At 34.5% G+C, this 25781-nt stretch overlaps 1 protein-coding gene across 2 annotated transcripts in view; it reads right to left on the reverse strand.

The window, feature by feature from the left end:
• EPHA7 (EPH receptor A7) overlaps positions 1 to 25781 on the reverse strand; it is a 162852-nt gene that overhangs the window by 38893 nt on the left and 98178 nt on the right. For both annotated transcript variants that reach the window (XM_041478116.1, XM_041478115.1), the window contains exons 6-7: positions 4093 to 4217; positions 344 to 512 (exon numbers count right to left, since the gene is read on the reverse strand). In XM_041478116.1, the coding sequence (XP_041334050.1) occupies positions 344 to 512; positions 4093 to 4217 (294 nt within the window). The remainder of the gene's footprint in view (positions 1 to 343; positions 513 to 4092; positions 4218 to 25781) is intronic.

The following is a 25781-nucleotide window of genomic DNA, read 5'->3' on the forward strand; positions in this document are numbered from 1 at the left end:
AGAAGGATCTAGTTGAGTTATTCAGCTCACCACTACTCACTCCTTTTGTGGAGAAAAAGAAGTGTGTATTTAAAAAAAAAAAAAACGTTTTTGTGTATTAGAAGGAGAGGAAAGGAGAAGAACCTAATACATAACAAATTTCCTCCAGCCAATTATAAGACTAATTTTCATTTATATGGTAAAATAAATCACGGAAGCTCATCCTTCAAAAGACAATGTTAAAAATTCACCTTCATGTAGAACCAAATTCTTTCTAATTGTAATTATATTGCTTATGACACTTTCTTGCTTCACTTACTACCTCTACAGAAAGGTTTAATTTCCTGTAAACCTAATTCCTTACCTGTAGCTTCTTCCAGTGTGGCAACATCCAGTCTGGGGCTGTAATTTCCATAACCAGCAGCAGTAAAAGCACGGATCTGGAAAACATACACTGTTCCTGGCTTTAAGTTATTAATAGAAGCTGAAGTGGACTTGGTTTTCACTGTTGAATAGGTCCTCTCCCTTTGATCCTGGAAACAATAAGAAAAACTATTAAATGACATTTACAGATCACTTTTTATCATGATTGCACAGCAGCAACTGACAGCCAGCCTCAGTAGTTTATTACAGTTTGCTGAATGCTCTTTTCCCCTAAACAACAAAAATAAAGCATACTCTGTGGAGTATTACAAAACATTGTCAATGCAAGGAAGAGCTCTAAGTGTAACATAAAATTCAAATGGGATGCTCATGTTGTTACTCAGAAAACAGAAAATATATATAAAAAAAAAAAAAAAAGGATTGCTTTTTTGGCTCTGATTAAATTTTGTGAAATTTTGATGAGGAAAAAACTCAACCAAAGCTTTCCAGGGGAATCTGCGAGGTCTAAACAGTTCAAGGACAGGGAAATTTTTCTTTCATGGTCAGAACATGACAAACTTAGGGCTGCACAACCTGCCTTCATTCTGCATTAATTCAGTTTACAGCTGTCAGATTTTTTTTTATTTCTAGAGTACTTCAAAGTTATAATGAATGAAGTCCTAGACATTGTGAAATGAATGGAAAAACTCTGACATCATTACTTTGACATCGTACCCTTCTATCACCTCTAAAAAATACAATATCACCGATGTATAATTGGCTGGATTTTGCATAATTTTTGAGGTCCTTAACTCAGTTTTCATTCAGATTTTTATCTCTGGTTTTTAGTCTTTTCTCAGTTTTAGGCTCCAAGGCATAAAGAGGAAACCAGGGAAAGAAGCTCAGTATGGCTCTCCACAAATTTGAAGCTGCAAGATTACAAACCCTATGAGTAATAACTCACTTTCAAATAGCACAAAAGCTGTATCACAGATCATTAGAGTATTCAAAAATCTATACTTATTCATCACATTTACTGACACAGATTATGTTTCAGCACAGATATGTGAAGCCCTGTTGATTTTTGGTGGCAGATGCAACCCTGATTTGAAGGGCAGAAGAGATGAATTAACCAACCATCTGAATGCACCACATGACCAGAGAAGCATGAGCTGAACGCAGCAGTGCTAATGAGACGGATACAGAGGGAAGGAATAAATCTGTAACTCATTTCAATAACATTTCACCAGCTAAAAGTGATGGAGAGCCTTCCCTGTCACAGTCAGTAAAGCAACAAAGGCTTTTGCTGAACTAGAGGGTTATATACAGAACATACATGATTTCTTTTCTCAGATTCAGTAAGGGCTTCTCCTGGTTCTTGCCCAGCCTGTTACTTGAGCAAGCCCCCAGTCTTGGCTAGCAACAATTTTCCATATCTTCTCCAAGACAGTTTAAATCATCTGTAAGTGAGGACCATGGCAGAATAAATGTTGGTATGTGAGAAAGAACAGGAATGCTTGAGAGATGAGACACAAGTGTAAGGAAGTGTAAGGAAACCATAAACAGTCAGGTTCAGGACTGTAAGCCACAGTGGAATTTCAGTTTGGGTTTTGATGCATAAACGAGGCTTATTTGAATTGCCAACAGTCCTTATATTCAAAAATAAATAAATAACAAAAAAATAAAAATAACCTGCACTAGAAATCTCACAGGACAGGCTTACTTTGGAGATTTCAGGCTGTTTCCATTCCAGCCCTAGCCAGAAGTGAGAGGCAAAAAAAAACACTTATCAGAGTATTTCAGAATGACAAAAAATGTCTGACTTAATTTGGCTTTAAAAGGAGACAAAATATCAAATCCTTTTATTTTTCTTTTCTTCTAAACTAGTGGAACAAAACTTAAATGGCCTATCTTGTTCTGAACAAGAAGATTGTGAATTAATTTTAAAGCTTAAATGCATTTCTTTGGAAGGAAAACAACCATTTCAGTATTTGTGCAAAAATTGCCTCATTTAAAGTGATATAGTCCAGCTTATCTTTGACTGTTAGAATGAGCTTTTTATTCTCTTTTATTAATTTCACTGTACTAAGTATAATACTGGAAGATGTCCTTCCATTAAAAAAAAACCAAACAAACAAATAAACCTCTAATCTCAGTTTTTCTCTTTGCAAACACAGAGAAAACTGGCAATGAAATTTTGCTGATTATTTAAAATGAGTATATAGGGAAAATAATAAAAGCCACATTCTAAAAGTTATCATTATATAAAAAGCTGGGTATCTTGGCAATTTTTCTGTCATTTTACATTACCCATTTAAATTATTTATTTTACTTGAACAGATTAGAAACTGCTCTGCACATTAAAGAAATGCAAAGTTTTTTATTTTTGTTTCTCAATTTATTTTTTTTTTTCTTTCAGAGGACAGTTTTTCCCTTCATAAATATGTAACATTTTAAAAATACTTGGACTTTATTTGCATGTGTATGTACACACACATGCTCGAGGGACAAAAATCATCTGCTAAAATTAGAAAAATTTCTTCCAAATAATTATTCAGCTATATGTACCTATCTGTTAGATTTTATTATATGAATCATTAGAGTGAACAACTTAAATTGGAAGTTAGCCTCAACAAATCAAAATGTTATTCCTTTCCCAAATCATATAAAGATCTTTTGATAAGTATATTTGTGTAATACAGCACTGAAAATGAAATATGACAATTGATATTACATCCAATCTGGGCTGAATTTACCTAACTCTGTGTTACCTAGTAAGCTGACATGCTCTTTTTGATATAGGGGTACTGTTACCTCACCTGCAGAAATGTCGTCATGAGTGACCACAAAGGAGTCCTTTTATTAGTTTTTTTTCATTTTAATTATTTTTTTTCACAGAATGTTTTATAAAAATTAGGAGTATGTTATATTATGCAGACAATTTCCCAGAGAATCTGGAGGAGCCAAACTTAGTCTGGGTCCCATGACAAACGTAGAGCTGCACAACCTGCCTTCACTCTGCTTTCATCCAGTTTACGGTTGTCAGAATTTTTTTATTCTGCAGTACTTCAAAGTTATCATGAATGAAGCCCTAGACATGCTGAAATGAATGGCAAAACTCCGACTGACATCAGTAAGATTGCAATTTCACTCTACCAGAAACAGAGATCACTTCATCTACTACTGAAAAGCAGCCTTCAATCCATTATTGTGTTGAGAGAACAAGTGAAAGATAAGTTTCACAGTCCTGGTCCTTTTTAAAAGGGAAAATAAGGAATATTTATTTCCTAAAAGTTTAGGAAGTGTTTTGAAAATTTTCAGACAACAAGTTGAACTGCCCAGCTCATAAGAAAATACAAAATGCAGTCAGGAGTTGTACTTGATACATCATTTCAAGACTAGAATTACATTGGTAGAGAAGGAAATGAAACAAGCTTCAAACACTATGTAGAATAGATGTGAAAACAGGAATTTAATGATAAAAAATATCCAAGTACAACTTAACAATTAAAAAAAAGGAAAGAAAGGCAGATTTCAAGTGTATATTTCACTTTTAGTATGCCAAAATATAATATTTGAGACATATGATAGCAACAATAATGGCAGGATTTAGCTAGTTATTAAAAATCACTGACTTTGGAGAGACAAGGTAGTTGATAGCTGATGATTTTAACACTGTTCCACAATGCAGCAAGCCAACATAAAGCAAACAGCACATTGTTGCACATTACAGATAATCTTAGCACTTACTTTCTCATAATACTTGATTTCATATTCAGTAATGACTCCATTGGGATGTTCTGGTTCCTGCCAGGAAAGCTCCACACTCCTCTGCAGCACTCTTTCTTTCATTACGCCACTAACTTGCGAGGGAGCTGTTTGGACAAGATGTGTCAATAAATAAAAAGCAAATTCGTTGGATGGCTAAAATCAAATGTCATTACTGATCCACCCCATGCTGAGCAACTTTCATTAAGGTAAAAGAAAGCACCTTTTCATAGCTCACAATTCAAAGCTAATGAATATTCTAGCAGATGCCTATTACTGTTCATAAACTTAGAACAGAAATCGAACTAAAGTGCAAACAGCAAAAGGTGTCATTGTTCGAGTTAGTACAAAACTGAGATTGATGGGATAGGAAAAACAATTAAGCTAATTAATTCTGATGATTATAGCAAATCAAGTTTTTAGACTGATGTGTAGTAAATTACGAGTCTAAATATTTATTGCATATGTTTCTGAAATGCACATAAAAAGACAAATTTTTTTAGTAGCAAAATCATATTTTAGGCTGATTTGATATGATTAATTCCAGTTCTGCTTAGAAATAATCTCTTACATTATTTGATTACAACATGACGGTGATGAAAATTACCTTGTTGAGAGACTAAGCCCACTCTTTTTCATTAGTTCCAACCTTTCCAGGACATTTTTTCTTTAGAGCTAAGTTTCCATATTTGGTCTAAGCATTTTTAAAAGTGCAAGACAATTTAAGGAGTAGATCTTATGGAACAAAGGCAATACTGTCTTCCTTCGCCTCACTCTACAGAGATATAAATAAATGCACACATTGTGCACACACATGTACACACACTGAGTTTCCTAATAAATATCGCCCACAAACAAGGACCTTTTGAAATTAAAAACCACCAAACTCAATATAAAAGCATTCTAGAGACATTGACTCGCATATAAAAATGTTTAAGAGAGCATGTAATAAACTGTGAGAGACTGAAAAAATAACTCGCTTTCTCAACTTATTTTTAATGAGAAAGACAGCAGATATTTTTCTGATGTGCAGCATCAAAGGAGGCCAAACATCACAGTCTTCCTCAAACATACACACTGAATTTAGAACAGAAGTCCTGTAAAACTATAGCACTACGACAAACAACTACGGCATTGGAACCAGGCAGAACTTGATCTTGTTCTCATTCAGTTTAATGGAAATCAATTTTGCTCATGCAAAAGATAGAGAGGACCTGACCCTCAGCCCCCTACAGTTAAAAGCTAAATGACATTTACATGGATAAGGACTTGGTCTTGGGGCAGACTCAGCCACAGGAAAGGTGTCTGAGATAAATTTATTAGAAATAATATACTAGAGGTTATACTAAAGATATTAGAGATAAATTTATATCTTTTTCTAACACAGAGTCTAATACTGATTCTTTACTGAAATTCCTGTTTAAAAAACCTGATAATTTTAAATCTTTTAGGTAAAAAAACCACCACCTTATTTCAGAATTGTGCATGAAGCTTTCATTATGTAAAATTATGTAGTCTTCAGATAAAATACAATTCTCATCCCAAGCAACAAGGTGATCTTCACTTTCTCTAGTTTTTTAAAATAACATAAAACATCTAGAATGCACACTCCTGTATCATTAAGTATAAAAACATAATGATAAAATTAAAATACCTAAAGCACAATCAAGAAAATAATCCTCTGAAAAATTAAATTGGATTTTTAAATTCTTACTGCAATTTTGAAGTTTCTAGTATTTTCTTTTTAATTACATGTATGTTCATGTAGGCTAAATTTCATTGGAGGCTCCAAGAATACATAATAATTAGGTTTTGAAGCCATGCATGATAATCTTCATTATGAGCTATCATGCTGTATATAATCAATATAATGACAATTTAAGATCTCTTACTCATTTAGGCTGCCTAAATGATAAAATAATAAAATTGTATCAGACCAACAACGTGGGTTGCTGTACAAAACCAGGATCAGTCTCACTCTCCTTGCATTCCCTTTCTAAAAGCTGAGAGTATTTTCACTCTTTAATTAGTGGAATATATTCTTTTTCCTAGCTAGGACTCCAGAATGCAGCAAACTAATTTACTTTCTAGTTTTCTTTGACATGATTAACTAGTTGTCTTCTTTGCCTAAATAAGTACCTCTGCATCCTAAATGAATTTCAGAGAAGTCATTATGTTTCATGTATAACTTTCTATCTCATCCAGATAAATGTTTCTCAAATTGCTGATCTTACATTTTTAGATGTCTGAAATTGTTAATGTTGGTACTTATCATTGAACAATTTTATATTACCTAGGTCACTGGAATTTGTTTTCCATGTTTCCTCCTTTTTGTTTTTGCTTATCAAATTTTTTCCATTTCCAGCATTCATTTTTCTTAAAGCAGTGAAGCAAAATAAACTTGATATTATTTAACTCTGTGTACGTGGGAAAGGAACAGGAATGTGAAGGAGGAGGAACCAAGAGAGGGGAAGGATTTTAATAGAGGAAATGAAATACACTGTGCGACATTCCTGCTTAACACCTGTACAAAGTACATAAAAACCAGGCATATCCCATTGTTAAAGAATTTCTATTCAAACTAAAATCCCAGAAATTTAACAAAATTGCAAGGCAGCATTCAAATTGGTTTGGTGTGATTTGGGGTTTGTGTGTAGGGTTTTTGGTAAATTGTATTTGTTTTGGTTTTTTTGCACCCAAAACTAAAAAAAGTTGTGCTACCTTTCATTGTTAGAAGAACCACATGAGGAAGAAGAGAAACTCCAAACCTACAGTCCAACCTTGCATATGTTGGCAGCTCTGAAGACAATTATGCTGCATATAATTCCCATACCACATAAGATTCCTAAAATGCAGCATGCTGTTTAACCATATTTTGAGTTCCCATGTTTTTCAGGAGAAGAAGGGAAACATCAAATTGACTGAAGCCAGAGTATCCTCCTCTGGCAAGGAGCACCAGCTTGTTTTCCCTGCACAGAAATCTCTTCAAACTAGAGCAGCCACATAAGCCAATCCATTGAGAGGGCACGCTATCTTTATCCTGCCTTTTGGGCTGCATTTCTTGATCTCTGCTCAATGAGAGTATACAGGTCAGAAGCATTTTGCTCTTTATTCTAGTATAATAACTTCCTCTGGCATCTCTCTGTGGCTTTCTTACAGATGGTTTTACATTCATGTTTTATTTGTTATGGCTTCCTGACACCTCCTTTTAAACCTTTAGCCAACTTCTCAGTGCCTGTCTATGCTAATTAATTAACAACATTTTATGGTTTTGAAACAACTATATTTGAGCAAGCTTGAAAATGAGTTAAAGAACATAATTAATCATTAAATACAAGATAAATTAGGGAATTAAAAAAAAAAAAAAGATAACTCCATAACAACAGGATTAAAAATAATGTATTTGTGCCAATTTCTAGCTAAACCAATAATGATAATAACAATAATAATAAACTACTTCAGGGTGTTTTTCTTCTAGTAATCTACTTCTTGCCACTGCATCTCTAACGAAGTCTTTCATGGCAAAGACACTTCTTACAGCATTTCTAGACAACTATATATACCTAGTCCTGAATGACTTGAGCATGCATAATCCCTACTGTATCACTTCAGGTTACAAAGAAGCATCACTTGACAGAATCATTATTTCCATAATATATTACACAGGGGGATACAGACTGTTCAAAACACCATTTGCTATCAACTTTCTTTCTGATATACCTCATCTCTTCTTTTTCTCCTTCCTGCTGACACAACATCCAATGCATCAAACACACACAGCCTCTTAGGGCTAACAGGCAGATGTACCTACACATGCAGCATAAGAAAGTACTTTCAGAATGACAGGCCCTCAGCACACTCATTCACCTTTTTTAAATGCTTCAAATATACCATTCAGCAAAAGAAAAAATTGATTTTCCCCAGGTTTCAACATCACAGCCACTGAGAAATATAACTGTGCTGGGTTTTACTGATAAAGCCTTCAAGTTATACAGATTTCAAGCTGGTCATCATTTTCAGATCAAGTTATAGAAAAAGTTAAAACTGAGGTGACAAAAAGAGCAGGATATTCCAAGGATATATTCTCTTCCACAGAGAATATTGCACCTGGTAGACTGATGTATTCCATCCGTACTGCTAAGCCAAGCATATGGTACATTATTAATATGTGCAAATATTAAGGTATAGTAATTGTTTTGGAAATCATTACTTTTAGTCCAGAGTAATTTGAAAAATTTTATAATATAATACTGCTCATGCCTTTAATCCCTATCCTTAGCAATTCTCTGGTTTTCAGGACTAATATTTTCCTTGACCCATACTGTGCCTTCCAGAAGGCAAAAGTGGTACATCTGAACACATCACCACCAAAAAAAGAAAGCAAAGCAACAAACTCCCAAACAAACAAAACCGAAAACCAATCAAACAAAAATGCCAAGCAAACAACAACAACAACAACAACAAAAAAAAAATAGAAACTGAAAAATTAAAATATGTGAAGAGGGACTCTAACATATAAGAGGAATTAGGCATAATGTACCAATTGCTAGCACAAAATCAGTTGCAAATATCTTTTTACTGAAAATAGATAAGTCAGCAAAAGGAACATACCTATCAACTTCTCAGTGATTTCCTAAAGTCCTGAACACTGAATACATCTCAATTCCATCAACAGCATCAGACATGGAGACTTTTAATTTGATAATTTTTAAATAGTGTCTCTAGAAGCAGCATCCTGTGTATTTAGTAGTTCATATATATGAAACAAAATACTGAAAATTCTTAGAAATAAGGGTTTACATTCCTGCAGTCACACTTCATACAGAAAATTTCATAAATGACCAGGAGTACCTGCTCCTTGTGCAGGACTAAACCCTGTATTAACAAATTCTACCAAATCTATGCTTGCAACTCCAGTTTTATGACTTGTCATACAAGTTCTAAAGAATTAATGGGCTCTCAGACTTCCTTTTTTTTTATTATTTCATATCTTGCAACAGCAATAATGTGCTGAAGTCAATCTGAGCTTCCTCTTGTACTTGCTGAAGTCAAACAATAACACTGGCACTTTGATAGCACCCTTACTGAACTTCCTAGAAGACTACTTGGATTTTGGCATCTTTTATTTTCGTACCATGAAGATATGCAAGAATCATTCAAAACCACAAGCTTTTCCTACAGCAGCAATGAGATCAATTTTACATCCCTGTAAGGCTGTATCTTAGGGCCCAACATAAGTTTTACATGACATAAACCATTTTTCTGCAACAGTGTTCTACAGCAGTTGAAGGGTGTTTTGAGTATTGAGCCTGAAGGGGACATTGCTAACAGATGCAAAACATAGAGAAACAGGGATATTTACATCCCAATGGTTATAACCTACTCTGTTATTTCTTTTTAACACGTCTTTGCTGTGTCCTTTTTTAGCAGAAATCTTTGGATAACAGAGTAACAGAGTTGTTTTTCCTCCACATCTATTTTAAGTGAGAGTGTAATCTGGCATTTTATCAACAACAAATGTAAAATGAACCCAGGTGTGTATATATATATATATATATGTATGTATATACACATATATGCATATGAAAATAGTAGCAGAAAATTATACTGATTATATTGTTGTTAGCTCTTAAATGGTTGTTCAGGAAGAGAATACAAAACTCCCCATGCTCCATTACAGTCCTGCACTCAGATTACCCAAAGGGCACCTTTCTGCACTGATTTGCTCCCAAGAGAAAGAGTGAAAGTGAAGTCATAACCTGGCCTCCAACCATGTTCTGGTTTGCTCTCAAGGGAAACAGGTGTCAGAATTGCCAAGATTACTAAGTAAGAGTGGACGGCAAACAGATTATACACCTTGAAGAATCGCAGCTGCTGCTGTCAGGGATCTGGGGGTCAGCATGTGGCACCACAATGGTTTTTGTGCTGGTCTGAAACAGGATACCTCAAGATACATGCCCTCCCTTGCTTCACAACACATGCCTTTGCTTACTTCTGTGGAACTGTCTGATGCAAAAAGAGCCTTGACCAGGTTTCTGGTACTGGGCAAATTTTAACACTTTACTGTGTAGCTATTTCCCTTACTTACATATTCTGTTTCTTAGAAAGATACAAAAGTTTTTTTACAAGAAAGAAAAAAAAATTATATTAATTATTCAAATTATTAGAAATTTCAAAGCACTGTGATATAGCACTCACTTGAGTGCTGCTAAAGCCATGATAGAAAACTGCCACAGATTGTCCTTGAAATGCTTCGGAAAAAAATGCTTACATTTCACTTCATGTTTACACTAATATGCACAGTAACTTTCATGCTATTCTGTATCATAATTCATGCAAAAAGTTAACAGAAAAGATCATGATAGCTCTTATACTGAAAATTATTAAATGTATTGATAGACATTCACAAGATTTCCTGTTTCGTTACAGTGTATTTCTTTCCCCTCAGTTAAGCCTCCACATGACAAAGCAGCCCATGATAAAAGGTTATTGAGTACCACTGTATTATGCCATTAGTACCCATTGCTTTGGATCAATGGCAGAGAAATTCCCCACTGTGTTTACAAGCTGCAGCATTGAAAAAGAGACCCAAATAAATCAGATATTTTACACTAACAATATCCTACAGAGAAACCATTTTAACTTCCTTGCTGACACACTTTACTTTCCAGCTCATAAATATAACACAGTGTGCTTACAGTGCTGGGTAAGCCATCAGCAGAGGCACACACAGTTGCTCTGAGCCACCTGGGGATGTCATGAGTACATGGGAACAGGTAAGGTAGTCAAGTAATACTTGACTGCATTACTCCATCACATGTTTTGCCATTCCTTTTATGGCTGAGAAACTCTCAAAATACTTGCTGATCTACAGAGAGCAAAAGAAGGAGTAGTTGCCCAAACTGTCGAATATCAATTAAAAAATAGTACAAAATATGCTGAGTGGGACCCCAACAGGTTGTCAGGAAGGGACCCATGAGGAAAAAAACAATAAATACATTCTGATCTCCCCTAATACCACTAGCAAATTTCTAAGAATGCTTATGCTCCAATAACATTATTACCAAGTATGTAGTGATTTGCTAATTGCCCATACCTTTTAAACATCTGATGCATTTAAAATACATAATGGTTTGGTAATTCCTTCATCAAACTCAAAACTTAGCAGCCGGATCAGTTCTGTATGCTGTCTATTCTGGCAAAATTCTGGGGAGGGAAGCCCATAGAAAGAAAGAAAAAAAATCTACCAGAAAGAAATGAAACAGTTTAGAAAGATCGGGCTGACAGCTTGTCTATCATGTTTTGATTTTTTTTCTGGTCACAGTCTACATCTAGACCCATTCTATGAACTCCCCTGATTCTTCTGCCTGACATTTGGTACAAATATTACTGTTATGTCTGCATCTCATTTCTTTGAAAACTGGCAACTTGGGCATCAATCAGTGCTGAACGGATGCTGAGTTGCGTAACAAGTGACAACGCTGTCTCCCAAGATATCCACAACTCTTGTTTTGTGAATAAGTTTTGACATGTCAGGCACAAACCTGATTCTTACAAATGTGTTAGAGTAACAAACCAGCCTTACAAATAACAGAGAGGGGCTTTTGTTCTCCTGAAGCATTTGTTTTCCTTTGCAGAAAAAATATTTCTATGTTAATTAGCTTTTTCTTTTGTCCTGTGTTATTTTGTGATTCATCTTTCATAACTTTTTCTGTATTTTTTTTAGAGAAACATCTGCCACCAGCCTTGCAGTAAATCCTTGGCACACAGATATTATTCTTCATTAAAGAAAAGAAAACAAAACAAAACTCTCCAAGATGAGGATACTCTTTTCCCTGGTGGGATACTCAAACACATAATATTCTCCTTCTGTCTCCCGTAATCTCTGCTGGCAAGTGTCAATTACAGACATAGGTTTTAGGGAACAGAAGGATAAAAACCAATTTACAAATACTTTTCTCTGGAAGCAGACAGGTGTAATGACTGAGACTGTTTGCTGTAATTGAATTTCATGCTGTCATCTATTCAGTCACAAATAGATGTCAGCTTCAAGAATGCTACACATGGGAAAAAAAAAAAAAAACCAAAAAAACAACAAACCCCCCTTAATACATTCTTATTGCTACTGCATGGCTAAGTTTGCCACTCTAGTTTGACTTCAGCAAAAGAAATTTTTACTTTTAGAGAAGAGTATGAGGTGACTTACAGTAGTGGCTTTGGAGGCCTATGGAGTAGCTAGATTATGTTTATTTAGTGTAAGATGTCCAAGACACAACTGAGTAAATTCCAGCCCCATAACAAACCATTTTGTTTCAGACACAGCCAACCAAAATCTGGAAGCAAAGTGCCATGCCAAAAAATTAAAAACAGTTGATCAAATATTAACAAAAAACATACAAATATTCTATAAAGATGTCAGCAGAAAACAATAATTGTGTGCCAGAGGTTTGATCAAATTGATGCTTCCAAAGATATAATTGTTCTGTGGGGAAAAAAAAAATTACTCTACTAACATTCCTCAAATATGTAACAACTTCTGTTCCAGCCTTCCAAATTCCTGTGAAATGCATCATAATGGCACTGCTAAAAATGGGCATATTTCTGAAAGCAGCATGGGTAGTATTCACAGGGAATACAGGAAGAACTCCATGCAAGAACAGTTTTCATTTTCTCTCGTTATGAGCTGTTTTTTCCCAAAGAGCAATAAATCTCTAGCTTTAAGAAGATGGATAAATATCCATCTGGGAATCTCTGCTACAGTGATAAATACCAGAAGCAGTAAGGCTGAAGTTATTGACTATGCACAGGAGGGAAAATCATGTCCATGAGGAGAAGGTCAGGCACAGCAGACAGCCCATGATTCCCTAGGTCAGAACTTGTTGAGGAAGCAGTTTCACTGGCCAGAGCGAGGTCACCGCTGTGGAGAACTGCCAGTGACAAAAACACAATATTCAAGATTTCTCCTGATGTACAAAAATTCACGTACATTCTGTCAGCTGAGAAAAAAATCCATTTGACACAACATTGATTGTCTCAAATGAAGTAACTTTAGATGTTTGCACAAGATGTTAGAAAAATACTCTTGTGCAAAAGCAGAAGGAAAACCCCTTATCTTTGGGGGAATGTATTTTGCAAAGCAAAGCTATTTGATTGATTTGACTATACAACAAAAATTAACATCTCACTATTCAACAGCAAAAACTAATCTAGACAAAATGTGCATATTGACTTAAAAATAAAGTGAACAAATTTTGTATTAAAATATCTTTAATATTTTTATTTTCTTTTTTACACCAAAAATATTAAAACTTGTGTAGGGCTTATGCAACTACATATGATAAAAAGATGATTTTTAGAAAATGTATCCCTACCATCTAGTACAGAAAGAGTAAATTCTGTACATAATTTCAAAAAGATCTTAAATATTCTTCAGTTTGAGTAGATACTAGTTCCTAAAACTCCTTACTGCTTATAGTAGCTATGGTTTAATGCTTCTCCAGGTTCTGCTCACCAGAAAACTTTGCTCAAACACTTGTCTGATGCAGAAATGTATTAAGCTGGAAACACATCAATCATTTAATGAAAGAATTTACTCATGGTTTGAAAAGCTTTACAGAATTTTTTTTTTAACAGGCTTTCTAGTGGCTTCACTTCCCTGAATAATATGAAACTCTAAAGGAAAGTGAAGTTCTGTATCCAAAGGTTGACTTCTTGGAGATTCAGAATACAAAAATGTCAATTGCACAAATTATAAACCTATTTAGCTTTCTGATTAGTTCCATTTTTAGCATACCATTTAGGGCTCAATTCTGACCTCTCATCAATTATATTTTAGTGTAGCTGCATTGATTTTATCTAAGTTATCCTTGCTTTATACCAATGGAAACAAGATCAGAATCAGGTCCTAAGGGTAAAGTAATTAAAAATATAATTACCACAACTGATTACGCAACATAGCTACATCATTAATTGCTACAATTTTTAATATATGTTTTTAACAAAAAGATCACAATTACTTTGCCAATTTCACAGAGATTGGTCTTTACTTTTTTTATTTCAGAAATAATTCTCTATGAGATACAGACAATCTAACTTAGGCACCTGGGTGCACCTCCCCTTTAGGCGACTACAGCACACATAAATTAAGTGCTTAAGTTCACCCAAAAGGTTTGCTCCTTGTAACAAGGAGGTAAGTGCACTGGAAAGATCTGAAAAGAGAGCCTGCCTGTTTAAACTGAAACCTGTGAATTTTAAAACATCACTTTAAGACCTGTGAAAAACTTTCTCCACTGGCTACACAACGAATTTAGGCATTGATTTCAGAAGAAACAGATAACCTAGTAAAGCAAATAAAACTGACACATAACGTTTATGTACTTTTTAGGTGAGGTAGACCCCATCTTTCTCACACATTATCTACAATTTTTTCCTTCCTCCTAAATTTTCCATTGCATTTAAGGACGTATTCCATTATCCTTAAAGCTCTTGAAGGTAATTAGCCAGGAGTTTGCTCAGATTCACCTCTCATGCAAATCTTGTAGGATCCAGGTTTCTACATACAATAGTATAAGTCTAATTCCTGGTGAGCCTAGAGGTATTTTAGCAAACTGCTATTTAATACTGTGACTACTTATATAACTCCAGCTTCACAACTGCATAGAACCAATTTAATGATGAAAATATTCCTATCTAGTATTGAAGTCTGAACTAATATTTTATAAGGAAAAAAAATCCCACAAAACAACAAGACCAGAATAGCTTCTGGGTTGGATTCTATTTTAATTTTTAATGGTGTGAGCAAGTAGTGACTGCATTGACTCCTTTCATCCTGAATGTTGAACTTCAGTCAATATTCAGGATGATGGAGATGAAAATGGAGCTCTTTGTAGTAACCCAAAACCATGCAACTATACATCAGAAAGGCTAAACTTAAAAAAAAAAAAAACCAAACAAACAAAGCTGGTTCTGTTTTATTGCACATTTACTGAATATATTGGAAAAATAAGCAAAATTGAATAAGTACCTTGGATAGTTTATTATGGTTCTATTTATCTTAAATAAAAAGCTTTAGATCTGATTCTCCATTCCCTCACTCAGTTAGAGTATTGGGAGAGTGTAGGGTTGGTCTGTCTTTCAGACTGCATCCAACATAAGCTGCTCTGCTAAATGAAAATCTGGAAAATCGTGTCTACATATGTAACAAGTCCTTCCAGACAGTAAAGGAGACAGCAAAAAGGCCGTAAAACTGGAATGTCACAAAAGCAATTAAACTTGAGTCTTAACAACAGCACAATCCTGTGTTTTAATAAAAACTTACTGTTTTCCTACACAGACTGTGCAGATAATTTTTCAATTACTATTTCCCTGTGAGAGCCTCCAGGTCTACAGTAGAAATTATTGGTACCTACATGTATGTATAGCACAAAAGTTGCACTTGCCACCAACAGCAAGAGACTCAAATTTAGGGACTCTAAGGCCCATCAGTAGTACAGCAACTGAGCTGCCATGAGTGAGCACAGTGTATAATATGGGTCATATTTAGATCAGTCAAACAATACAAAACAACTTGGACCAAAATATATTAAATAACAGAATGTGCAAGGTTGCAAACCAGAAACACAAATAGAACTACACCCTCTTTACAACAGTCTAATATCTTATTCATTTTAAAAAGCTCCAGTGTAATTATTTATACTCATGTATGCATTATAATACACACATTAAGATGGATATACATCAGAATAATAAACATCAATAGCTGGTTTCCCTAATGAATATGGTCTCAGCACTGCTTACTGAATGAAATGAAAAAAAATAAATTATTGGTACTGGAATTTCCCATGAAAATAAATATACTGAATGTTCATTACTCTCCCCTATATGTACAAGTAAAAGCCCTGACTTAAAAAATAGCTGTGCTAAACCATTTAGAGACTCCTCTATAAACATTCAATGATAAAAGTAGTCAATCTACTCATTACCTAGCTATGAGTTTTTGAAGATCTTCATGTAACACTGCTAGAAAAGGGAAAATAGTAGAGGTTACTTAACATACAGGTTACTTAACTAATCAAAGCTGTACTGCACACATGCTCAAGCATAATGAAAACAGCAAAGAAAAATTCTTTTTTCTGTCTAGCCAACAGTGGTTGAACTAGTCATAAAAAAAGGGAAAAAAAAGCTGGCAATGATATGCTCAAGTTTTATTTCAAATCTCAACTTGAAAGCTTTTTTCTGTTTTTAACTTTGTAATTTCTCTAATCCAAACAAAAGGTTTATGAAATACACATATCAGATAATATAGAGACTCATGGAACTTTTTTTAATAACATCTGCATTCACAGGAACCAATCAGATCTTTATACATTCCATATGTGTCCAGATTAAATAGAATAACTATCTTCAAAAAGACATGACTGCAAACTTATTTTAAAAGTGAAACACACAACTAGCTTATCTTTATTAAAAGAACTATTGCTGCATATATTACAGCCTTTAAGGTAATGTACAACTCACCATCAAATGTAATTCTCCTTATCTGGACTCACCCCAGTGTGCAATACCTGCCTGGACTGATCCCATCTAATTTTTCACAGACATACTAAAATACAAGACCAGTGTCTTTACCTTCAATGTCCTCTGAGTTAGTGGAGAAGGAGATCCTGCAGGTGAGTGAGATCCCAAGTAAGCAAGGCTTAGGTGTGCCTTTAAGCTAGATTGTTTCTACAGGTGTGTCCTAAGATGGAACCTACATCACTTGACTGGTAGGACTGTTTTCTCATTCTACATCTTTCATAAGGTTTCATTATGAAAGATGAAATTTCATTATCATTATTAAATTTTAAATCATTCATCTAATATTTGTTTTCTCTAATAGAAATACAGAGATGCTAATTTCTGGTATTTGTCTCAATTTATTACTCACAGCTGGGAACTAGCCTTCCTAATTTAAACCTCTGAATCTATTTAGTAAATGCTTAAAAACTTTCTGAATAAGAAATTTAATCAAGGAAAGGGGTTGCCCTGAAAGACCTACAGAGAAGCATCTCCTCTGGTAAAGCTCAGGCACCCAACTAGGGAGGCTGGACTCCCCTCTGATGGATGGTGGAAGCATCTGCCACTCTTCAAGAGGTAAATGAGGCATATCCTGTAAAGAGTCTGGCTTACTCAGAGTTTAAAATTTGTGTTGATACGCAACACACAACCAAGTTTGGCAGACGGAGTCTACCACCTACCCACCTTTCTGCTGCAATCATTAACTTTTCCCCAGAGTGCCTAGAAACCACACTCACCCTCTATATACAAACAGATTTTGAGTTTTTGCAAGCAATTTCCACAAGATTGTATTCTATGAAAAATGCACTAAAAAAATACACGATAAATGAGGATTGTGACTAACGCAGATTTGTGAGGTTTAACATGTGAACAGCTGGCCAGCTGACCTAGAGCACAAGAGCCACATGTATGTATCTTAAGTGGCTCTGCATGGCCTGAAGTTACAGGATCACCCCAAACTCTGTTTGAACTCTACACTTTACTGTACAACCAGGCCACCCAGATTACATACTCTAGTGTTACATATGTGCTTCTCCCCTTTTCAACTCTGTGTTTAACTGCTTGCCAAAAATTGAAAAGAATAAAAGAAATCATCCATTTGGTTTTTAAAATACTTAGAATGTATTTTTGTATTTGCATTTTGTTAAGATACATATATTTAATATCAAGGTAGGTCTCAAACCACCTCACTGCCCCCCACCCCCCAAAAAAAAACCAAAACATAAAGTGGGAAAGAAATTCCAAATCTGCAACATATTTGAAGAGAATGGATTAAGTTATTGTGAAATTATCTCATTTGATCCTTTGCATTAGTTTTCATACTAGTCCATAGCTCAGGCCATATGGTTCAAGAAGGGAATATGGTCCCAAGAAGAGAAAGGGAAAGGGAAAGGGAAAGGGAAAGGCTGTGGCTTTTTCAATTAGTGCATTCTTTCTGAAAAATCACATGCCTGCATCTCTTTCATTAAACTTAACATGAAGAAAGCAAAATCTGGAAAAAATTTTGGCCCAGTCCAGACAGTGTAACATTAGGTGAGGTGCCATGACTGGTCTTAAGTACTGGCTCAGAAGTTCCAGAAGGTCAGGAATGCAATCAGCTGGCTAGAGTTTAAAGGAAGCTTAACTGTTGTGGGAGAAAGCCATTTTAATGACTTACCAGAGGCTTACAGAACGTTAAGCTGTCTGAATAGATACAAACAATGACAATAAAAACGTTAGACAAAAGAAATTCTTCCTACCTATAGAATATCAATGTTTATCAGAGGAGCTTTATCTTGTTCTTAACAAGTTGAATCATGCAAAACGAAGATCAATAAGGGAGGATGCCTTTAAAGCTCCACTGTTGCATAATGAAAATTACTTTGAAGAGCTGGCTGTGTGTTCGTGGAGAGTTAGCAAACTGTCCCTGCAGGCGCTGGTGACATTAGGCAGCTCAAAATACAGTATTTCACTTGAAGCACATCTGACTCATTCTATTGGCATAAACATCACATGTTTAGCATTAACTGCTTTTACAACCAGCTTTATAAATATAGTTTGCTTCCCTTTCCAACAGCTGTCTTCTCCTTTCTTTTGTTGCAAATATTTTTGCTTGTTACTTTTGCCTCTGACAGTTTGACAGTTATTACCTTAAGACATTGCAGGTGTTTAGTTCTTTCCAAAGAATAATCTAGGTACCCAAAGCCTTCAGAACTGGTGACTAATGTTTAATGGTACACTTAAAAGAATAAAGCTCAAAGGCATAAACTACAAATAAATATAAAAGGATGATGGGAGTACCTCATATTTTTTAAAAGTCCAGTGTTATTGTTTTATGGCGAAATGAAGAAGAATCTCACCTCTAGCACTTTATAACATGGCAGTGTAACACTCAGGTTATAACAAATGGAACACACTACACTCTTAATTAGGCTATTAATCAGCAGAGTGAAAGGTGGATCGACAGTGTTGCCATTTCCTCAAGATACAGATTTCCAGATTGTCACCGGTTATCCAGAGAGTGGAAGGTTTGCTGGAACGGTGGTTTTGCTTAAACAGCATCCTTTGCCCCAGTCATTCTGGGACTGAAAGTAAATCTCCCTTATTTCCTTTATTTCCACAGTGAAGTCCCTTTGCCAGGAATCAGGATGTAGGAAGACAGTCCAGGAATGTCCCCTAGCCTGTATCAGCTTTTCCTGGACAGAACCACAGGCTTCTCTGAATAGAAACTGACATGGACAAAATTGTTTCTTCTCTCAGAATAAAGCAGACAAGAGAAGAAAGGTCAAACTTCCTTCTATATATCTGTTATCCTATTATTTCCTTCTTATAAATGTATGATGAGACTGATTAGAACTTTTTTCCTCTATAGAATTCCTGTCTCCCTTCTACATTCTCATTTTGTTTGTATTCAAATGTAAAACTGACGTCCTTCTCATTCTTGACACAACTATGATTTATGTTGTTTCATGTATTTAAATGCACTCAGAGTTTTCAAATGAAGTTGTGATGTTTAAATAACAAAATGATAAAGCCTAATGAAGATTTTAAGCACCTCTACTGTAGAAGAACTGAAGAGAAAGGAAAAGACAAGCTTCTTAAATACAGCAAAATAGAGATATTTTAAGGAAGGCTATACCCAGTCATCGAAAGGATAGGTAAGAGAGGTGACCCAAATTTACATATCATTTAGAGCAACCTCAGGAAGTTATACTTCTAGGTCTCCTCTAATATTATTACAGAAAACCTTTACTTAACTGTAATTGAACTGAAACTTATATAACAAACTTTTGCTTAAAACAGAAAATCTCACTACAGCAGACTGTGATGTTTGCTGTGGTGTTTGCCCATGGCAGATGAAGAGGAGGATTAAAAGTTACATATGTAAATCAGGGATGTACTACTGTTGAGTAGTTTGTTTAAGAGACAATTATGTTTGAACAGAGAGTGTTAAAATTGGGCTCTTTTGTGCATCCTATAATTAACTTCCATCCTTTTAATTGAAAATGGCAAATTCGCTTCAAAATAATAAACAGGATATGGTACCCTTTTCCATCCCTCTTTGTTTTGGAACAGTGATCTAAATCTAGTCCGCAGAAAGCTTCCATACTACTAGCCTGCATTCCCCAAACGACTGCAAAGGATGTGATGCACTGTGTACCACTTGAGAAAGAGGGCCCAGGAGTAAAATGCTGCTAAGGGCTGGAAAACAAATTATGTCTTTGCATCATTGGAATCATCCAGGCTTGTGTTAGATCACAGATATAATTTTAAAAAAAAGAAAATTATGTGAGCAGACTAAAGATGCAATCTTAATGAAATTAATTTTTGTCTTCTTTCTTTCTGACTCTTTTGTCACGGTATTCAAACACAGTTTTCTTCTAAATAAAATTAATGTGTCCTTTTTCAAATTCTCAAAAGATTTATTTTTTCAAGGTAGCTATTTTGAAATTGCAGTCTTAAAAATGGTTTATTTAATGCACTTTATAAAACTACTTCTTTCTTAGACATATAATTTTATGTACTAAATTAGTGCTTCCACCTTTTTAACTTTCTAAGTTTATTTTACTACTTGCATTTTTTACAGCTTTGAGAGAAACAAAAATGTTACCTGTGTACGTCTCTTTAACTCAAACTCTCTGCACAATGAAGGCTGCACTATGATCTTTCAGTCAAGATGTATCAACTTTTTTTATTTGGATGGTTTATACATCTTCTGGTCTACCTGATCCATTGGAGCATCAGCTGTGAATGGACGCTAATACTCCTGCTTTGTTTTCACTGCTCACAAGTAAAGTCTGCTCACCACAAACAATCAGTACTGCAAATGACTTGGGCATTAATGACATAAAATAAACAAAAAAGTGTCAAACTGATCAACCTTTAATTATCAGCTCTTTATTGTGGTACTGTCTGCATATTTATAAATGCTGTTGGACTTTTGTATTGCCAGGACAATGATTTTTGCCAATTAATGAATCTCTGTATCCTGAAAGAATACTGTTCTTTCTTGTGCTAGATACAGATCTGATTACACAGAGATATTCTTGGGAAAACTGTGCAATTTTTCATTTTAATGTTCTTTTTTTGGTGAGAAACAACAACAAACTGAATTTGCTGGGATAATTATCATGCCCAAACCAACCAATAATAAATATCATAAAATTAAAAAAAACCCAAAACAAATCCACCAAAATGTTGCTGATAATAAAACAAATCACATCATGCTTCTCTGACTAAAAAAAAAAAAAAAAAAAAAAAAAAAAAAAAAAAAAAAGAAAAAAGAAAAGGTAGTATGCTCATGCAAATGCAATCCTGACTTTTCCAAGACAGGTTTTATAGCAACCAGGTACTACCATAGCAAACACTTATTTATATTTAATAGGTTCTCTCATTTCAATTGAAACATGTATTGTTTATTAGCATTTACATAAACATTGGGGAAATGCCACTTTTAAAGCATGTTGATTTAAAAGTACAGAAAATGAGGAATTTCACTAGTAACAAGAGATACAGCTGCCTTAGGTGTTGGAAATTTTCATCAAAAATGAAGTTGGGGAGCTAGAGTACCATCTTTAGTGGTACTACAATTCCCCAGTTAAAGATGCATCAACATCTGCTGCAGTGACTGGAAGGTGTCTGGATGCCTCAGGCTCTAAGGGTGATTTCAGATCAGAAAATCCAGGTTCACCATCATGCAGCTTTAGGCACTAAGCGGCACACCAAAGTTAAAAATAAAATCTCCAAGATTTAGAGCAAAGTCACCTTCTGATTTAACATCCCTATGTCTTGCTGCTGGATTCATGAGAGTCTTAAAAACCACCCCAACTTTATCATTAAAATACAGTCTTCTGGGTAGGTGCTAAACTTGATAAGGATTCAAATTAGGCCTGTGTCCTTATCTAGAAAGCGTTATGTGACTGAACTTCCACAGATATATTGTCCCAGGGGAGTATGGAAAACCAGTTTTTTTTTTGTCAAAATTTAATCTATTGTGCAAATACAATCTCAGTGGCCAAAGTTTGCCCAAAAGGTCAGCAAAGCTAGCACACAGCATGACAGAACACTAAACAACAGCCTAACAAAATGATGATTCAACTGAAATTAATAGCGCTTACTACCTCATTATTTTTTAAAATTTTCTTTCTCTGTTCTTACTTGTGGAAATGGTGGCATCACTTTCTAAAGCAAGGTGAGAGGAGAATTCAGGGCACTCAGTTCACCGTGAAATTCCTTCTTTAAAAGCTGCATCTGTTCAAGGGCAAACATCAATCTAGTGATCTATGCTAAGAAAATGCAGGAAAACAAAATCATAAGCTCACTGTATCGCTCTTTCAGATGGGGTTTCCCTGTGTATGTCTAGGACTTGGCCACAGCTCAAGGAGAAAAATTCCTGCCATTCAAAGGAAGTTGTCTCAGAAATGCCATTCAAACACCTGCTGCTTGTACCACTTTAGATTATACAATGCCGAATATTAAACACTCAGCTTTTACTTATTGATTACACCCACGTATTCTTGCTCTTTCTTTTTATAGGTTAAAGTCAATTTATAGAAAAGTCATTACAAGTCCTGCATTGCAAAGAAAATTTAGGACATATTTTTTGAACTACTTACACTGCCTGTGAGAACTACTCTGCAAAAGAACTGAGGGTAAGGAGTGTAAGGAACTGGAGTATCCCAGGAATGAGCAAGTGCATGGGTGAGATACCCTGATACTTTTGTATCACAGATGTATATAAAATACCTTCCCTTAACTACAGTTATTACAATCCTTATTCACCAAAAATGAATTTTGCTCTTAAGATCTGGCCATCGGAGAAGAGGTTTTCAAAGGCAGAAGGAAAAGCAGGTGCCATAATTTTATTTTAAGAATGATGGCTTAAAGGATACTTTTTGTGCTGCTCTTTTAAATTTTTTTATTTTTAAAATATAGACATTTCCATGGGGACATAAGGTTAGGTTGTTAGCTAAAACAAATCAGCAGAGTGCCAGAGAATGTTATAATTTAACTTCTATTTATGTATTACATATGTAAATTGTTTTGGTTTTTTGCATAGTGAACAAAATTAAACTCACTGTTATTCAACCTAACAATTCTCCCCAAATTTAAGTTCATGTGTTCTGATATTACACATAAGATTTTTCTTCATTACAGCAGGATTTTTTTATTTGGTTGGTTTGAGTTTTGGTCTTTTTCCTTGTGTGTGCTTCTGTTATTAATAGAGTAACATAGCTTACAACTATCTAGAGGTAACTTAGTATTTGGTTCATAAGACACGTATCTGTTACACATGTACACATTGAAATATTAGGGTATTCATTGACAAGAAAATTCTGCACTAATGTAAGTCACATGGCTCATAATAGTAAGATTTAAAAATTAGCACTTTAGAAAATTAATATACAGCAATGATTATCTATTCTAATATACAGTATTTTCTCAATGTAATATAATTTGTAATATATAATACATATATATGTAATGAATAATAAATCTTTAGAATAGAGGAATGAATAACCTAGTTACAAATACTTTGACAAAAATAACTATTAGATCTAATTAGATAAATAATGGTTTTTTTACTTATTTATTTCAAATTAGCTCTGCCACCAAAATAACAACAAACCCAAATACAAACAAAATCACCAATAAGATTCAACATTTTGTAATATCTGAATTCAGCAAAGTTCTTGTTGTCAAAAGAATTCTCCCTGGTAATTATTTATATTCTTTTAAAATAATTTCTAATATTAGAACTTTCTTTTAAAAAACCCTACAACAATCAAAAATGACTAACATAATTATTCATTTTAAAAAGCACAAACATAATTTTTTCTGGGCTTTACTGTGAGTTTTTTTAACCTGAAGTCTAGTTCAATGTGTATTTCATCAGTTTTTAAGAGAAGTGATATTTTAAATACTCTGGAACACGAACTTTTCCAAGTCCCAAAATTTGCAACTTCTGACTTAATGCAAACTCTTACTAACTTTTGACTTAATTTCCTAATCTGAAGTTCAAAAGCTATGCAATGTTCTTTCTGTCATGTCTAATAAAAAAAAAAAAAAGTCCATGTCAGAGAGTTAGGAAAGAAGACATGGGAAATGTTTGTCAAACCAGCAGATAAAGATTTTCATCTAAAATGGTGGAAAGAAATTTGAGGAATCTGTATTGTTATCTAGACAGAACCGTTGTAAATTGGCATAATAAATGAGCATGTCTTAATTACTCAGGAAGTTCCTGAAATTAGAATCATAAAGCTGTCCTTCAGAGTAAGGACTTTTGTCTGTTCCACCATACAGACCGTTGGAAGGAGGTAAACAGGACATTAGCATTTCACCTTGTCCTTGGCATAGCATGCCATTGTTACTTAGAGTAAAAAGCTTTTATGGCTAGAGAATGCATTTTTATATGTGGATCTAATGACTAATGTAGTCAGCCTGAAGTCTGATGGGAGCTGTTTAATGCTATTGCAAAATAAATGAAAAACAGTAGGGAAAAAAACCCCAAAAAACAACAAACCCACCCCAATAATGACACTGTCTTTCAGCTATTCTGCTTGGTAGCAGAGTTTGTACGTCTCTGCAGATGAGAGATAATTTTAAGTATATTTCAAAAAAAAGGCAAAAAGTACAGAGATTTCATGGAACTAATAAGACATATTCATAGCAGAAAAGTAACTGAATTAGGTCTATTTTCCCCTGCCTTAGACATAACTCACTGCCATTCTCTTCCTTTATCAGAAATACCTACAAGAAACAAGATAGGTTACCTCTATTTCTATCTTGGTTAGCAGGGCTCAGTCCTGCAGAAAAACCATAAAGTTGATTTGTGACATCACAAATAATGTTCCGTGTAACAGTTCTTATCAGATTTTGGAGTAAAGAGTCTTGGATGATAAATCAGAAAAAAGATGGGTCATCAGCAGAAAAAGCTTAAAAATATCTGGAAAAATATAAAAATGGAGCATCAAATGGGACAAAGAATTATTTAAAGCTAGTTTCAGTAAAGGCCTGTTTTCCAAAACTGTGTACCACAAATATGCAATGAGAATGCATATTCCATTTCTCTGAATATTTATAATGCACTGGCAGAATTCTCTTTCTTATTCCACCATTAATAATCAATAATGCTAGTGGTATATCCAGACAGCAATAATACCAGTAGGGCGCGGTAATGGCAACAGTGAAGGAATAAATTTATTAATATTACAGTAATGATTGTTTCCAGTGGCTCCTAAAGTGTGCTTAGTATTATATAAAAATATAAAGAGAATGGTAACATATGTGCAAAATTTAAAAGTTTCCATTATCCCATATTTGCCAGAATTCATCAAGATGAATGTTTATGAGCATCACCAAGCACTCAATAAGGCATAAGTCCACAAAAGGTGCATTCAAAATGTGTACTGTTCAAAGATGGGCAATTATGCCAGATCAAAAAGGAATTTCATAAAAAAAAATTAAAAAGGCATAATAATAATCAATAATCGCTCTTTCCTTGCCACAATTTCAACTCAGTTATTTTGCTGCAAGTGTGGCTCAAATAAATATGCCTATATAAATAAGTCATAAAATACCCCACATTCCACCCCTTCTCTTCTCACTTAACACGAAAGATGAGTATTTTATTTCAA

Source organism: Pyrgilauda ruficollis, unplaced genomic scaffold (assembly GCF_017590135.1).
Source record: "Pyrgilauda ruficollis isolate IOZ18807 unplaced genomic scaffold, ASM1759013v1 scaffold43, whole genome shotgun sequence".
Taxonomy (NCBI): Eukaryota; Metazoa; Chordata; class Aves; order Passeriformes; family Passeridae; genus Pyrgilauda; species Pyrgilauda ruficollis.